At 39.1% G+C, this 17133-nt stretch overlaps 2 protein-coding genes across 10 annotated transcripts in view; both read left to right on the forward strand.

Moving 5' to 3' along the window:
* DIXDC1 (DIX domain containing 1) overlaps window positions 1–14302 on the forward strand; it is a 75672-nt gene extending 61370 nt beyond the window's left edge. For all 9 annotated transcript variants that reach the window (XM_024570717.3, XM_024570716.4, XM_053925853.2 and 6 more), the window contains 5 exons: window positions 205–366; window positions 860–926; window positions 8799–8904; window positions 9857–9965; window positions 11018–14302. In XM_024570717.3, coding sequence (XP_024426485.2) covers window positions 205–366; window positions 860–926; window positions 8799–8904; window positions 9857–9965; window positions 11018–11098 — 525 coding nt within the window. In that variant the 3' untranslated portion in view covers window positions 11099–14302. The remainder of the gene's footprint in view (window positions 1–204; window positions 367–859; window positions 927–8798; window positions 8905–9856; window positions 9966–11017) is intronic.
* A 2196-nt stretch (window positions 14303–16498) lies between these two features.
* Window positions 16499–17133, forward strand: part of DLAT (dihydrolipoamide S-acetyltransferase) — a 36269-nt gene continuing 35634 nt past the window's right edge. The window contains exon 1 of the mRNA XM_024570814.3: window positions 16499–16947. Coding sequence (XP_024426582.2) covers window positions 16669–16947 — 279 coding nt within the window. The 5' untranslated portion in view covers window positions 16499–16668. The remainder of the gene's footprint in view (window positions 16948–17133) is intronic.

The raw sequence follows: 17133 nt of genomic DNA on the forward strand, positions 1-17133 counted from the left end.
GCTACTTGTTAACCAAAATTAAGAATCAGTGGGCAAACAGTAGGCCCACTTCTGTGGAGGAAAATTTCCTATACTTCACACGTCCTCCTTCAAAAATAAAAGACCCTGAAAACCTCTCCCCTGTGTCTTCTTAAGCCAGAGGTTGGGATATAGTTAATGATATGTCACTGCACCATGCCAGCAGCACCTAACTTTTGCCCCCAGACCAGTGACCTGCAGCTTGTTCGAGACGCCCTCCGCAGCCTGCGCAACAGCTTCAGTGGCCATGACCCTCAGCACCACACCATCGACAGCTTGGAGCAGGGCATCTCCAGCCTCATGGAGCGCCTGCATGTCATGGAGACACAGAAGAAACAAGAGAGAAGGGTAATCCTCTTTCTATGGTGTTTCTCTTAAGCAAGCTTGCGAAGAAGCTTGATTTGATCAATTTTAATTTAGATGAAGGCAGCGCTAAAAGATGAGACTCTGCTGGAGGTTACAGTTGCTTTTTCCTTTGGATTTCCTCTGAGCAGAGCTGACTCTTCATCATGGTGTGACAATCAGGGAGAGAGTTCATGATAACTCTTACTCCCAGCAACTGTTTCACTGTCTAAGGAATTGTGGTGTGTGACACCACAGGTCTCTCTTTAATGTATATTCCTTTTGCCCTTCCCCACAAATGACCTCAAATTAGATGAGGAAAGACATGGGGAAATGCATTGAAAGCTGGAAAGCCCTTTATAAATGTGTCCAATTTTATATACTGTGGAAGAAAATGTGGTAGAAAGAGTATATTTTAGGTACACTTTTTATAATTTAAATTTCTGGGTTAAATTCTCCCTTTGATCATAACTCTTGTGATCTTTGTGTGGCTCTCCAGGTTTGGGGCAGGTTACCCAGAGCTCAAGCAGGTAGTGAATACCAGGAGTCCTGGCCCCCTAATTCAAGTAAGTGCTCATTGTTGCTCAGTAAGGTCTCCTAGTGTATTAGATCAGAAATTTAGTATTTTTCATGCTACTAAATATTTTGCAGATAGAATTTTCTTGTAGTGCTTCACTCTTATAATATGTTGTTTCTGTAGCAACACTAGAATTGAGTTATTTCTAGGACTATGAAGATACCGTCATCATCACCTCTGTCATTCCAAGTACCATTTATTTAACTATTTTGACTCAGAGAGGCTAAAATATCTTAGGGAAATATACAAGCTCAAAACATTTACACCAATCAAAACAAAATATAAAACAACAAAAATATACACAAATCGTCTTATAACTCAAATAGCACAGAAACTTTCCAGTTCTTCCTAGAGGAAAGACATTTGATTTCTTTGGGGATTTTCCTTAAAACTTTGAGTGCTTAGGTCATTCAGTTCATGTATGGCCTGCAAAATCATTGTGCCTTCTAGTGGTCATGGCTAGAAAGTGTTTAACCTTCTCTATGCCTACTCATTGGATTTGTTTCCCTGTTCGTTCCAACATGTCAGAAATCCACCATGATAGATAATTTCTTTTTACTATCTTACCTTTTGGTTTAATAAAGTTCAAATAAAGTTTGTTAGTACCAAAATTATTTTTTTGCCAGCATTGCTTTGAAACAGTCATTTCTGTTTTCTTGAAATGCTGTTTATTTTACTCCTTTTTTTTTTTATAAACTTCCAGTGAAGATGTCTAAATATTTGGAAATTCTTTTTCAAAAGTCTAATAAATAAACTCCTCCCCTGGAAAAATCATTTTGTGTTATTAAGTACTTATCCAAAATACTACAAATAAATTCATAGCTACTTGTAAACTAGGGTGTTAATCTAATATCCATATTCACAAATTAGCTAAAATGTCTCTCATCAGAAAACATAAAAACTTGTGTAACTTGCTAGCTATCTAACTACTGACTTCATCTTATTTGTCCACATTAAACTTCTTGAAGAATAGTCTACTCTTGTCCTTTTTTCATCCTTACTTCCCATTCACTGCTGAAGCCATTAGTTGGACTTTTACCAAGTTGCTCCACTTAGTGTTCTTTTTGTAATATCAATGCTGACTTTATTGTTGCCTAATCAAATATATAAGTACATATAAACATAAAAGACTAGAGATTGTCAAGTTGGATGAAAAAATAAGATTCAACTGTAATTTGTTCATAAGATAATCGTTTTAGATATAATGTAAGTAGGTTAAAAGGAAAAGGATGGAAAAAGACATATCATGGAAACAACCCTCATCAAAAGGGGTGGTTATATTAGTATCAGATAAAATTGACAAGGAATGTTTATAGGTATACAGACCTAATAAAATGATAAAGAGAGCAAATTCACCAAGAAGACATAACACTCCTACGTGTGTCTGTAATATACATGAAGTAAGATATTTCCGTTTTTGCAGCTGGAGACTTCAAAGCTCTTTGTGCAGTGATCCGTAGTACCAGTGAAGAGACTATCAGATAAAGATACAGAAAACCTAGAAAATACTATCAACAACTCTTTTGATTGACATTTAGGGAACATTTCATCCAGTGACAGTAGAGTACATATTCTTGTAAAGTACGTTTGGAACATGCACTGGGATAGCCCGTTTGTTTTGACCATGAAACAAAGCTCAACAAAGTTCAAAGCATTGAAATTATATAAAGTGTCCTCTGACCATTATGGAGCTAAACTAGAGTTCAATAACAGAAAAATACCTGGAAAATCCTCAAGTATTTGAAATTGAACAATATACTTCTAAATAACCTATGGGTCAAAGAGGACTACATAAAGGAAATTACAAAATATTTTGAATTGGGTAAAAAATGAAAACTATATAAAATTTCATGGGAGGTAGCCAAAGCAGTGCTTAGAGCTTAGAGGGAAATTCATAGCATTAAATACATTGGAAAAGAGGAAGGGTCTCTACTCAGTTATCCCCACACTTCCACCTTAAGAAACGTGAAAAAGAAGAGTAAGTTAAGACCAAAGGAAGCAGAAGAAGGGAACTAATAAATGTAAGAATAGAAATCAATGACATTGAAAACAGAAAATTAGAATAAAATCAATCATACAAAAAACTTTTTTTGAAAAGTATAATAAAATGAATTAATCTGTAGCCAGACTGTCCAAGAAAAAAAAAGAGGAAAGACACAAGTTACCATTAGAAATGAAAGAGAGAACATCACTCTAGATCTTATTAAAGGCATACTTAAGGAACAAACAACTTTATGCTCATAAATTTGACTACGTTGATGAAATGTATAAATTCCTAGAAGGATACAAACTACCAAAACTTACTCAAGAGGAAATAGATGATTAAGTTTATAGTTGTGAAATTGAATTTGTAGCTTAAAAATGCTCCATCCATCAAAAAAACTCGAGAATCAGGTGGGGTCACTTAAGAAAAAAATAATACCAATATTATATGAATTCTTCCAGAAAATAGAAGAGGAAGGAACACTTCCTAACACAATTTATTTTACCCTGAATCCAAAATCAGTATCTTTAAAGAATGTAGATGCAAGAAAAAAAAGAAAAGGCATAGAGATTGGAAAAGAAGATGCAAAACTGCCTCTATTTGTAGATGACATGATTGTCTGTGTAGCATACCCCAAGGAATCTATAATGAAGCTACTATAACTAAGAAGTTGAGTTTAACAAGGTAACAGAACACGTGGTCATTATACAGAGAGTCAATTGTACTTCTGTATACTTAGCAGTAAATATTTGGAAATAGAAAAAAATTTTAAAATACAGTAACATTTACATAGGACCAGAAACATTAAATATATAGGTATAAACCTTACAAAATGTGTTCATTATTTCTGTGTTGAAAACTAGAGAACACAGATAAAATAAAAGAACATCTAAAGAAATAGGAAGACAGATCGTGTTTATTAATCAGAGCATGCAATGTTAAGATGGTCCATTCTCCCCAAATGATCTATAGCTTCAATCAAATTTCAATAAATGTCCTACCAGTCATTTTGTAGGTATAAACAAGCTGACTATAAAATTTATATGGAACAATAAAAGGACTGGAATAGCTACAAAAAAAAGTTGAGAAAGATGAACAGAGTAGTTGTGTGACCATACTATCTGATTTCAAAACTAACTAAAAAGTTAGTACAGTATAGGTGATTGGCTAGACACATAGATTAGTGGAACAAAATAGAGAGTTCAGAAATAGACTACATGTATTTGGCCAGTTGATTTTCAAAAACTGAAAAGGCAATTCAATGGCAAAAGGAAGGTTTGGGTCATCCAATCAGAAAAAAAGGCAAGAGGACAGGCTTTTCAACAAATGGTTTTGGAACAATTAATACCCATATAAGGAGTCTTGATCCATACCTCCTACCATATACAAAAATTAATTCCAAATGACCGTAAACCTAAACTTAAAAACTGAAACTGATTTGTGATACCTTTTAGATTTATGTATTAAATTTACACACATACGCATGTACACAAAGATCTGTTTCTGTGTCATTCTGTTTTTTGAACATGCCTTTTATAATAATGCCACACTGAAGTAACAGTTACCATTTTATCATGATTTAATGTTGTGTAAGACCTGTTCTCCCTTGTTATTCTCTTTTTCACTAGAAAAGTCTGTATAATCCAACTCAATCTTCTTTACTAATCAATTGATACTACTCTCACTAATGTCCATGACGTATTTATAAAACTAAACCTGTTTTTATTTACTAGACCTCTGTGTGGCATTTGACACAGAGTCTCTCAAATCCATTCCTTCTCTGGCTCCATGATTACATTTTGTCCTTCCTCATCTTTCAGATTTAAAAAAAATTCTATTTTATTATTTATGCTATTACAGTTGGCCCATATGTTTCCCCTTTGTCCTCCTCCACCCAGCCCCCTACTCCCTCAGGCAATCCCCACACTGTTGTCCAGGTTCATGGGTCCCCGCATATATGTTCTTTGGATACTCTATTCCCTATGCTGTACTTTACATTCACATGACTATTCTGTAACTACCAGTTTGTACTTCTTAATCCCTCCACATTTTTCATCCATCCCCCTGACCCTTCTCCCATCTGGCAACCATCAAAACATTCTCTGTATCTATGATTCTGTTTCTCTTCTGCTTGTTTATTTTGTTTTTTTAGATTCACTTGTCGATATGTATTTATTGCCATTTTATTGTTCATATTTTTGATCTTCTTAAAGAAGACCCCTTAATATTTCATGTAATACTGGTTTGGTGATGATAAACTTCTTTAGCTTTCTCTTGTCTGGGAAGCTCTTTATCTGTCATTCGATTCTAAATGATAGCTCTGCTGGGTAGAGTAATCTTGGCTGTAGGTCCTTGCTTTTCATCACTTTTAATATTTCTTGCCAATCCCTTCTAGCCTGCAAAGTTTATTTTGAGAAGTCAGCTGACAGGCTTATAGGGGATCCCTTATAGGTAACTAACTGCTTTTCTACTTTTAAGATTCTCTCTTTGTATTTAATGTGGCATTTTTGTGTCTTAGAGTGGGTCTCTTTGGGTTAATCTTGTTTTAAACTCTCTGCACTTCCTGGACTTGTATGTCTATTTCCTTCACCAAGTTAGGGAATTTTTTGTCATTATTTTTTCAAATAGGTTTCCAATTTCTAGCTCTTTCTCTTTTCCTTCCAGCACCCTATGATGTGAATGTTGGTATACTTGAAGTTGTCCCAGAGGCTCCTTACACTATCATCATTTTTGTTTTCTGGATTCTTTTTTTCCTTCTTGCTGTTCTGATTGGTTGTTTTTTGCTTCCTTATGTTCCAAAATGCTGATTTGATTCTGGGCTTTATTTACTCTACTGTTGATTCCCTGTAAGTTGTTCTTTATTTCAATTAGTATATCCTTCATTTCTGACTGGTCATTATGCCATTGAGGTCCTCACTAAGTTCCTTGAGCATTCTTATAACCAGTGTTTTGAACTTTGCATCTGATAGATTGCTTTTCTCCATTTTTTTTTAGTTCTTTTTCTGGAGTTTTGTTGTGTTCTTTCATTCGGGTCATGTTTCTTTGTCTCCTCATTTTGGCAGCCTCCTTGTGTTTGTTTCTATGTATTAGGTAGGGCTACTACATCTCCCAGGCTTGATAGAGTAGCTTAATGTAGTAGGTGTCCTGTAGCGTCTAGTGGCACAGCTTCCCGTATTATCCAGTCTGGGTACTTATGGTATGTGGGCTGTATACAGCTTCCTCTTACAGTTGAGCTTTGATTGCTGTTGGCATGTCCAAGGTCAGCCACCACCTGTGTTCTGTCCGGGGTCACACAGCATTAGCTACAAAGTGATCTACAGATGGCTGCTCCTTGTGCTGGGCTTGGAGGTGCCCACGAGAGGCCAAGCTGTGAACCAAGGCCAGCTGCTGCTAGTGCTGGGCCTGGGACAACTACGGTGCTCCCGGAAGCCAGATGTTGCTTGTTCAAGAGAATTTAGGAAAACCTGAAGCATGGGCCAAGACAGGCCTTTCATATGGAAAAGCCACTGGAAACAGCTTGGGTGAGCCTGAAAGTTGTGTGGGGCAGGGAGTCAGGGAATGACCAGGGTGGAGCAAACTTTGCTAGCCAGACTGATGGAGTATCAGATATGGCACCTGCCTGCTAGCTCTGTGGTGGGGAGGGCTCAGAAAAGGAACAATGGCCTCTGCTAACATGTATGTCTGGGAGAAAGCTGCTCTTCCCCCAACCTCTTGCCCTGAGGCTGGACAATTCAGTTCCTCCATGTGTGTCTTTGATGCCTTTCAGTCTGCTTCCTTGGCACTGGAGCTCAAAGGGAGTGAGTCCAGGTAAGTCTGTGCATGGGCCCTTTAAGAGGAACTGCCTGGGATTCCAGTAGTTTCTGTCTTCCACAGCCTCAATCCCTGCTGGTTTTTACAGCTAGAGTTATGGAGACTCTCTTCCTGGCACTGGAAGCCTGGGCTGGGGGGCCTTGTGTGGGGCTAGGACCCTTCTCTCCATAGATATCTCTCCCGATTTTTACCTGCTGCACGTGGGCATAGGCCTAGCCCCTTCTGCATCTCTGTTCCTCCTACCAGTCTCAGTGTGGTTTCTTTTGTAGAACTTCCATTCAGCTTGATTTCTGATGGCTCTGAATGATGGTTGTTCTGTGGTTTAGTTGTAATTTTGATGTGGTTTTGTGTGTGATGAGGTGAGCTGTGTTTACCTATATATGGCCATCTTGACCAGAAGTCTAGCCTTAAATTCTTTTTATTGCCCGTTGATAGGATTACTGGTTTCCAGAGTTTCTCCCATCCAGCTCATACTTTACTTAGCTGCTTGATTAGCCTTTCTAAGATACCAGTCTGATTGTATCACTCCCTTTTAGTATCTCCCCAGAATTTAAGACTAGTGTCTAAATATCTTAGGCTGGCAGAGTCCTTGTGATCTGTCCCCTCCCTATTATATTATCTTCATCTTCCACAACTTCCCAATGTATTCCTTGTGCTCCAGCCTTACTAGTTAACTTTTAGTGTCATAAATACCAATCATATATCATGCATTTACATGTATCTTCCCTCTTGGAATGCCCTTTCCAACTTCTCTATATGATTGTTTTTTTAAGTTCTCTCTTTAAGGATTCTTCAACTGTGGGGCCTTGTGACCTCTTCCAGGTGGAATTGACCACTCTATCTTAAGTCTTCCTGTGCAGTTTGCAAAAATCTGGCTTTAGTGTATAGCAATTATTTATATCCATATCTGTCATTCATACTGGATTGGAAACTCTTTGAGGTCAGAGACCACATGTGGTTGATTTTACATTCTCAAAATCTAGCACTTGGTAAGTGTACAATAAATGTTTTTTGAATGAATGAATTAATCATAAAATTTAATGATTAAAGGGAACATTTTATTAAACAGCCACTGTACTGTGTGCCAGGTACTCACTGTTCTAGACGCTGGAGTCAAAGGAGCAGCATGGCATGTAGGTTTCAATAATTGGCATCCTTTGAAGAAAAATTCTGAAAACTGACTGGGACTGCTGTGCAAAGAGAGACTGTTCCTTAGTCTTTCTTCCCTTGTATTAATTCATCCCTCATACTCTCCTTTGTTTTAAACCTCTTCCTAGGAATGTTCTGTGGCTGCCAGTTTGGTTGGGATCAATGTCTAGAAAAAGTTAGGAAGAAAATATATGTAGAGGGAATTGTAGGACAGATTTTAATGAAACTTTAATTTCTTTTTAGTCATTATGATCAAAGTTTCTGATTGGTCTTTTCTCCTATTCTCTTAAAGTTATAACCAAAGTACTCATTAATAAAAATTTCCCATAAGTACCTATATAAAGAGTAGAGACAAGATGTGGATCAAGAAACCTGAGTTAGAAACCATGACCAACACATACAGAGCCTGTATAGCTAAGGGATTAGGCAGGTCTTGTATCTTACAGCTGGAAGCATGAAGCCCCTTTGGCATCTGAGTTTTTAAGGTTACTTCACCCCTATGGTTCTTGGTTCTGTTCATTTCTCTTTTCATGAATTGCATGGGCACTCTCTACCATAGACCTCTGAAATTTAAACATTGGCAGTGTCTGCAGCTCCTGTTATGTGTCCACTTCTCCCTTAGCTGAAATGTTGCTGGCCTTCTCTGACCACTTTTTTCCCTGCTTGAAATACGTGGAATGGGTAAGAAATGATGGTCCTTGTAATAGTGTCCATGTCATTAGACCTTCTTGTTTTTGTGGCCCCAGTGGTAACTTCTCATGGGTCACACCCTATGGACTTGGTATTTGGCAAGGGTGTGAAAGCTGTACTGTGATTTCAGGCAGCTTCGTCCTCCAGGGACATTTTGAATAACTGGAAATGATGTGTGGTTGTGAGCAAGCTGAATGTTCTGACCACGAAGTCTCCTTGTGATTGCAGAGTTGCCTCACTCACAGAGCTCTCCAGCTGTCAGCAGCACCTGCACTAAAGTGCTGTATTTCACTGACCGGTCACTTACACCTTTCATGGTCAATATACCAAAGAGGTAAGGTTCTTGGATCTACTTCTCTTTTAAAGTGGACAGGAAGGCAGAATCGTTCCTTACTGCCCATCTATCTAACCTGCTAAGAGGTGCTGAGAACTGTACGGTGTAGTGAGAAGAGGACGGGAGGTGGAGATTCTAGTTTCAGCTTTACCAGTGGCATTACAAGGGACAAGTCATGATCTACTGCTAGGCACAGACACAGCAGTAATGCTTCTGATCCTGATATGCAAATATGCTTCAAGTTAGGAAAAGTAGTTTTTTAAGTGCTCAAAATAACTCCTGCTGATAGCCATGGATTGCAGCGTGGCACTCCAGGGTTATTGCTCATTGATCTTTGTTACTATTTGATGACTACAAGTAAGCTATTGAGAATTCATGTTAAAAAGCTTTATATTACTGGGCTAATATACTCCCTTCTAAAGTAAATGGCGCTGAAATTATGTATTTAAACTGTGGAACCAACTACTGAGAACAGTGATAGGATTTCCTTTCTGAGAGAGGCTGCTTACTTGGTCTGGGTTAGAAGGGAGCTTTCTGAAGCTAGAAGGATAAAGATGGTGATACTTGATTTAATTCTACCAGACTAGAGAAATAAAATGTGGTTGCAAAGAAGGAAGTCAAGAGAATTTAGACATATTGGTTTGACAAGTTAGATTTCAGAGACCTTATGTCTTATTTTCAGAGGGGAAAAAACAGTGGTTTGGCTGAATAAATGTTATTTTAAATTCTCAGATCACCTCGTATGTAATGCCATTTTTATTTCCTAATGGTGACTGGCTCCCTAAGCTCTGCTGTTTTATAATCATCTGGGTTATCAGGGGCAATGACCTAACAGGGCCATGCTATTTCTGCCTCAAGAGACTTAGGCAAGTGCCTGGGTTTAAAGCTAACACCTTATCTTTCCAGCCTATTGATAAACAGTCAATTTTAGAGCTCTCTGTCTTTGTTGAAGGTTGGGGGAGGTGACACTGAAGGATTTTAAAGCAGCTATTGACCGGGATGGGAATCACCGGTATCACTTCAAAGCACTGGATCCTGAGTTTGGCACTGTCAAAGAGGAGGTACAGTATCCTTGGGGAATCTGGGTGGTCTTATTGGTTCCTGAACCCCAAAGTCTGCTACTCACTAACTAGTTCCCAGAAGTACCTGAGTTCCCTATCTGGGTTGGAGCAGTTTCCCAGAGCCTCACACCAGTCTGATTACTCTAGACTAAGAAGGGCAGGGAGTGGCCCAAGTTGATAGCTTCTTTAGTTCAAGGACTTAATCACTTTGACCAAACTTGTATAGAATGTTCATATTAAGAAGGGAAAAATTTTGTTGGGATTTTGTTGGGAAAAATAAAGCACCTTCACTTGAACAAAAGCTTGACTTTAGGGTCCCTTTCCCAACTGTAGCCAAATCTTAGAAAATGTTCTGCTTCCTATGTAGCACAAAATCAATACATAGGCATGAATGTGGAACTGTATATTGAGGTGGTGGTTTCTTGGATAACAATGAAGAGCTTTTGGAAAGTCATGTGCTTCTGGGTTATGGCATATTGTAAGTGCTCTTATTGTGGTTATAGAATGGAAAGGGTTGGAAAAGCCAATATTTTATTTTGTAATGAGTTCCTCACTGAAATGTTTCAATAACTCTCTTCCATTAGTGGCCAAATGAATTGAATGAATGAATGAAAAGAAGTGCATGAAAACATGTTAAGGTCTTTCTAATCTTTTCTTTACAATGCCCAGGAACAAGATTTTCCCTGTTCTTGTTGTTTTAATGTTTATACCACTGCCCTCTCCTAAGAAGTCCCAAGTGCTCTATATTAGCAATTTATAAATTTTTATGTATCTCTGTGAGCAAAGCAGTGTTACGTACCTATGCTCTTACCATTTCAGAGACGTGGAACTAAGAGTATGTAAGTAAGTGTGTGTGTGTGTGTATAATTTTTTCCAGTTATAACTTTAGGGACAAAACCAAAGGGACATGGACTCTAACTCTCTAACACAGCTTTCCTCTACACTTTCTTATCCTTTATGTTTGTGGTCTTATTTTTATCAGCGGCAGTTGTTTAGTGAGACTCCCTATCTTCCTGTTATTTTTTCTATATGGCTTTTTTTTCTTTCTCCAGGTTTTCCATGATGATGATGCCATCCCCGGATGGGAAGGGAAAATTGTAGCCTGGGTGGAAGAAGACCATGGAGAGAATTAATGCTGAGTATTAGATTGGGGCTTATGGAACTTGGCACTCCCTGGCTGTTTCACTCAGGAAGATGACTAAAACTAGAATACACTAAGAAGTTTCTAGTTTGTGCTGCCAATATAGAAGCTTCTCCGAGTGTGACAGCCAAAGGACAGTCCTGTTTTCTGTGCCTGGAGTATGTGGTACTGAAAATCCCTGTCCAAATGTAAACCATGAATTCATCTGGAGTTCCTTGTCCGTGGGAACACAAGGTTTTATTTTACTCTGAGGACAACAAACCGAAGGCCTTAACCAATAGGGATGGATGATTTTGCTCCTGTTGGGGCATGGCTGCTATTGTCTGGAACCTGGGAATTGGATGCATCACTCCTATGTGTTAGTGTTATTTTAATTGGCCTCAGTGGTTGCAGCAATCAGAGTCCCAGCAATTGTACTCATAGACAAGGCAAAGATACCAGCTTTTTTGCTTCTTTGAAGCAATTACAAACCAAGAGTAACTCATGGGGTGGTACCAAAGATGAAAGCCACTCCTTAGGAGTCTTCTGGACTGGACATGGATGGTGCTGAATTGTTGATTAGATGAAAAAGGGCTGCCCGTGTAGTGCTATTATTATGCCAAAACCATAATTAAGACCTTGGGCTGCCTCTTGTGTCTTAACTGGTTCTGCAATTTGTCTTTTAGCCCAGAGGGCATACTCCATGTACTGCTAGTTTTCTCTGGGGACTCTTCAACTTTAGAGCCATTTTTTTCCCCTTCCACCTCATGAACTTTGTATTTGAAAGGAATAAGGAGTAAAAGTCTCCTTAAAAATCCAGGCGGGTATGGAAAGGTGCTGCTACCCATATATTTTCTTGACTTTGTTTTTCTCATGACTTTGCTTAGCTCATGGCATCTCCTTTGTAGTCAAAAGGAGACAGACTTTTAGTAATTTCAGTATTTGTGGTTTATGAAGTATTGAGCATGAGTTACTGGTCTGTGCATCTTCATTTCAAGGCCAGACTGATTTTCTGTTATACATTTAGTCTAGGTTGATCCTTTAAGGCACAATAGAAACCATGGGGCATGAAGCATGAGTTGTAAATGGCAGGGTTGATTCTGGGTGAAAAAACCTAGAGTCCTTTCTCAAGTGCAACATTATCAAATATAGAAGCTAACAGAAAATTGCTAAATTTCTAGGGATTATTTAATAACTTGAGTTTTCTCATTCATTAAAAACTGTCAACCAATCAGCCATTTTATATGCAGAGAGAAATTTTTTGCCCCCCAAAAGCAGACTGCCTGTGACCACCATTATACACTGCCAACCAGAAGAGTCGGACAGATCAGTTCTGGGTTCTTGACCTGTCTGTCTCCAGCTATCTGTCCTTGTCAGCCATTTCAGCAGACTACTTGGAGCTCTGAGATGACATTTTGTTGTTTTATATAAATGTCTTTTTTAAATTGTTCACGTTCGGAGAATTATTTTGTACTCATTTGCTTTTCTGTCTGAGAACCATGTCTATTTTTATAACTTGAGTGTGAGTTCTGTATATTCTCACATTCTGTGTACAGTGTCCATTTTCTGGAGAACCCAGTAGCTTTTATACAGGCTCTTCTTATCAGCCCTATGGTTTCAGAATAAGCTTTATTTTATTACAAGGATACTAATGATAACTAACTCCTGTTCCAGTTTTACCTGCCATTTTAATTGTGGAGGTAGTTTTACATAATCTATTTGATTGCTCCTCTAGCAGACAGGAGCTAAAAAGACACCTGATGTCTTTCATGTTAGTTTACCTGGTCATCTTCTCCTATTGAAGAATGATTTTTCATCAGAAATGACTGCGAAAGTTTGGGAAAGTCAGGCAAAAGCAAGAATAATTCGTTATGAAAACAAACAGAAGAAAACAGTATGTTCTCAGTTTCTTTTTCCCAGGAAGCTTGGAGAAAAAGTCCTCATGTCACTAATTTGTCTGTTGCATGAATTTTAGTGTTTTGCTATAAGATAGCATGAGGATTATCAAGCCAAATTTATTATTGTATTTCCAGTACAATTTATGTTGTCTGTCTCTTGATGCAGTTTGTACTTGTCAGTTTTCTTTCAGCAAGCATTCTTACCATCATGTAGAATTTACCTTTTAAGAGAAAATTAAATGAAAGAAAAATATCAAAGTCCTCTACCTGGATTGTCTTTTATCTCTACATCCTTTGGGAAAAGGAGCTGCATGGCCTTAGTGCCTCCACAGAAAGCTGAAGTTGAGTTCAGGGAAGAAAATGAAATAGTTCTTTCCCTTGAGCTCATTAATCTCATATGCCAGTGGTAATAACTAAGAACCCCCATTACAGGATGTCACTCCAGTAATTCTTGTGTAAAATGTTTCGTAATCTTCATTCCAGTTTCTAAAGACAGAGAAACCTTCTGGGGAGGAGTGTGCATTGATTCATCTTGAATAGTCTCCTACTGGATACACTGTGGCTGCACTCTTAAGAGGCCTGTTGACTTATTCAGAGTATTGTTCACTAGTGGCTTTTGTGTGGGACAGTCCATCCTGCTACTGCTGAAGTTCTCTTTCTTTGAGAAATCTAAGGAACTAGAATGGTTAGAGTTCATAAAATAATCTCCAAACCCTGTTAGATTAAAAAAAAAAGAGACCCTCTTATAAAAACGAATTTAGTAGAAAGCTCAATTCCTTTAAAAGTCTTCATTTAAAAACTCAAGGCTGTACTTACTCCGTTCCCTAAATTAGCTGGAATTGGAACACTTTACAATTTCTACCTAAAGAGTTTAGGTTAAACTTACTTGGAAATGGCAGTCCTACTTACTGACTAACTTTTCAGCTCTTTTTGACCAGGATGGTTATAAATTGGGGGAAATATAATCTATATCCAATTCAAGAGGACTCTAATCACTTAAAAGCATTTAGGTCACAATAATTTTTTTTCTATAAAATAAACATTATGATTGCATACTCCTATTGTCTGAATTTATGTTAAGAGGTATAGCTTGCTTAAAATATATATGTAAAGTTATATTTTCTTAGAAACATGTTTGCAACCATTGCTTTTAAAGAGATTATTATTATGTATTCCCTCAGTTTTACAATGTTTTCATAGACTGTTATACCAGAGGCTTCTGATTATCAAAGTGGTAACCAGTTTTAACTGCTTGTATATACCAGATCTGTGAATTAATTAAAAAAACACTATGAATAAAACGGAGCTTGCAAATTAAATACTATTAATCATTTTCACTTGTGTTTCTCAACTGAAATTAATCAATAAAGCAATTTACATTTAGTGAAAGTAAATTTCCTCCAGTGGCTCCCTGGTAGCATGTTTATTCATTGCTTGGAGAGTGGAGATAAGAACCACTTTATTGCTACAGATATTTTCTATCGGTATTTCTAATGTAAGCACAAAATAGTTTATTTAGCAAAGAAAATTAATTGATTTAGCCCTTATTTTGATACTATACATAAAAATGCAAACTAATAAGAACTCAGGAGTGCAAACCCTGTTAGTTTTTATCTTCCTTTTTCTTAAATTCCTTTATCCAATCTGTTTAGGGCAGTTCAGGTCCACTCTCTCAGGACTGAATTGATGAGCGTTAGAATTACCAGCCTACCTCTGGGGTCAAGCTATCATCATCCCTGGACTGTTTTGACCTGTGCCCTCCTATGAGTTAGGTACACCTGTCAAAAGTATATTCAAAATGCAAACTTGCTATGCACTGAAAAATGCAAAACAAGTTTTAAGCAAGCCCATGTAAGTAAGGTTAACAGCAAACTGAAGATCATCTTCTACAAACGCTAATTTAGGTCCAGTTATTAAATTCAAAAGCAGTGCAAGTAGATATTGTAGGCAACTCAAAATCGTTATTTTTATAATTTATAGTTATAAGCCCTTTTACTAATCACAATTATTCTTCCACTGATTCTTCCAATTGTTATTTGTAAGTAGTTGTATGTAATTTAACAATTGCTCTACTTAATATTATTTCAAATGTGCCTTTCCATGTAATCTGGAAATTTTATATTTCTCAAATGTATCACCTGCATGTTATTGTTAGGCAGCTGTGCATGCTAAATCTTTTCCTCATTTTTGTGTAGTTTCCTGTGTTTTTTCTGTTACAAAAATACCAAAATCTTTATTTCCTTGTTTTGAATGTCCCAAGGATAATAGAGTACGATTTGGGGGCGAGGGGATATAAACTTTTAAAAAAATTATTGTTATTTCTTACTAAATTGCATTGCTAAAACAACAGTATTTAGTGCCCCCAAACAAGATCATCTCTGTCTCTGCAATCTCATTAGTACTGGGTTTTTAGACTTTAAAGTTTTAATTTAGGTGTGAAATAGTACCTCCTGGCTGTTTTAATTTTCCAAATATTAAATCACTAGCAAGGGTGAACATGTTTTTCAAATGTTACATTTTCCTATTTGTTGTTCTTGGCGTTCTCTGACCATCTGCACACTCGGGACTTAAGATGTAAATTCGGCACTAGCTTCCTGCTAATCAAATGTCACCCTCAGCTCAGAAATGATATTTCTAATTATAGGATGACGTCCCTATAGTAAAGTGTACCTAGCGAATGTTGTAGAAAACTTTTTGTTAATTCAAAGGACGTGTATTCAGCCCCCACTATTTACCACATACTAAATTCTGGGGAGACATGGCAGAACAATATAGCCATGCCAGCCGCTCTACGTGCTTATAGTTCAGTTTCAGGACAATACATTTCAAGCATAACAAAGCTTTATGCGACTTAAAGGGATGTTATGGCATTTCAGAAACGCAAATCTCTCGTAAATTTGTATCTTCATATAGGGAATATGCATAATCCTGCTACAGTACAGCTGGATGTCGGAATGTATCTTCACTTGGCTGCCCTTGACACCATTTGGCTGGAAAACCTGTTCATTCTGGTTTCCCGTTGGGCCACAAACCTGAAATTAAATCTTTGTAACACAGCCTGCGCAGAGCTGGACACCCCGGCAGAGCGAGTCAAGGCCGAGCACGCACCCGGGGACTCTCAGACTAGCCCTCAGGCGGTCCCTGCTCCCACCTCTCTCCACGAACGTTCCAAACCTCGCCCCTTGGCCTAAGGCTCTCAGCGGCCAGCGGTCCTCCGGCTTCACTTTAGAATTTGGTCACTCCCTTCAGCCCTTCCCGCACCACTCTGCGGGTTATCCGGGCCTTCGCAGCCCTTTTAGGCCTCTACCTTTCGGGCGTGCCCTTCACCTCGCTCGGACCTCATCCTCGCGGAGGTCCCTCACCTAAGACTCCACTACCTTCCGCTCTCCGCAAGGTCTTATTTCTCCCAAATTTGAGTCTGCGTTGGCTCCGCCTCAACTCTCCCGCTCCGAGGTCCCAAAGTAACCGCCCTCACGCACTTAGGACCACTCTCCCCCGCCAGCCGGCCCCGAAAGGGGGTCGTTAAATACGTTTCTAGTGAGGGGAAGAGGGTGGGGCTAGTTTTTGGAGCCCGTTTTACGACAACGTGCGGCTGCGCGGGTTGGTTGACGGCAACGCCGCACTGCTCTTGGAGAGGTCACTCCGGGGACGGCGTTGGTTTGGGGGTGTTGTGGGCAGTGGTAGTATGTGGCGCGTTTGTGCGCGACGGGCCCAGAATGCGGCTCCCAGGGCAGGATTCGGGGCTCGGCGGACCGCCTTGTGGGAGGAACCGGGAGTTCCGTGCGTGGCCCCGCGGGTTGGTCCAGCTCCGGCTCGTTGCAAGAGCGCGACCACCCGGTATTGTAGAGGCCGGGTACTCTGCGGCTGGCGTCCGGGCTCGTGGGCCACACCACGGAATCGCTTTCTGCTGCAGCTGTTGGGAGCGCCTGGCCGCCGCTGGTATAGTCTTCCCCCGCATCAGAAGGTGAGCCCCAGACCTGTACTTCTCAGGACCCCTTTGTCCTTCAGGGTTGTCTTCTTGGCCTTGGATATTTTCTCAGAGGCTTCAGTGGACCTCAACCCCCCTATCAGTATATGTCATTGTCTCTTTTCCACTACGCAGCTTTGCTGTAACTCTTGAGCCTCCCTCTCCTGATCTGGTTCCATTGAA

Source organism: Desmodus rotundus, chromosome 5 (assembly GCF_022682495.2).
Source record: "Desmodus rotundus isolate HL8 chromosome 5, HLdesRot8A.1, whole genome shotgun sequence".
In the NCBI taxonomy this organism is placed as follows: Eukaryota; Metazoa; Chordata; class Mammalia; order Chiroptera; family Phyllostomidae; genus Desmodus; species Desmodus rotundus.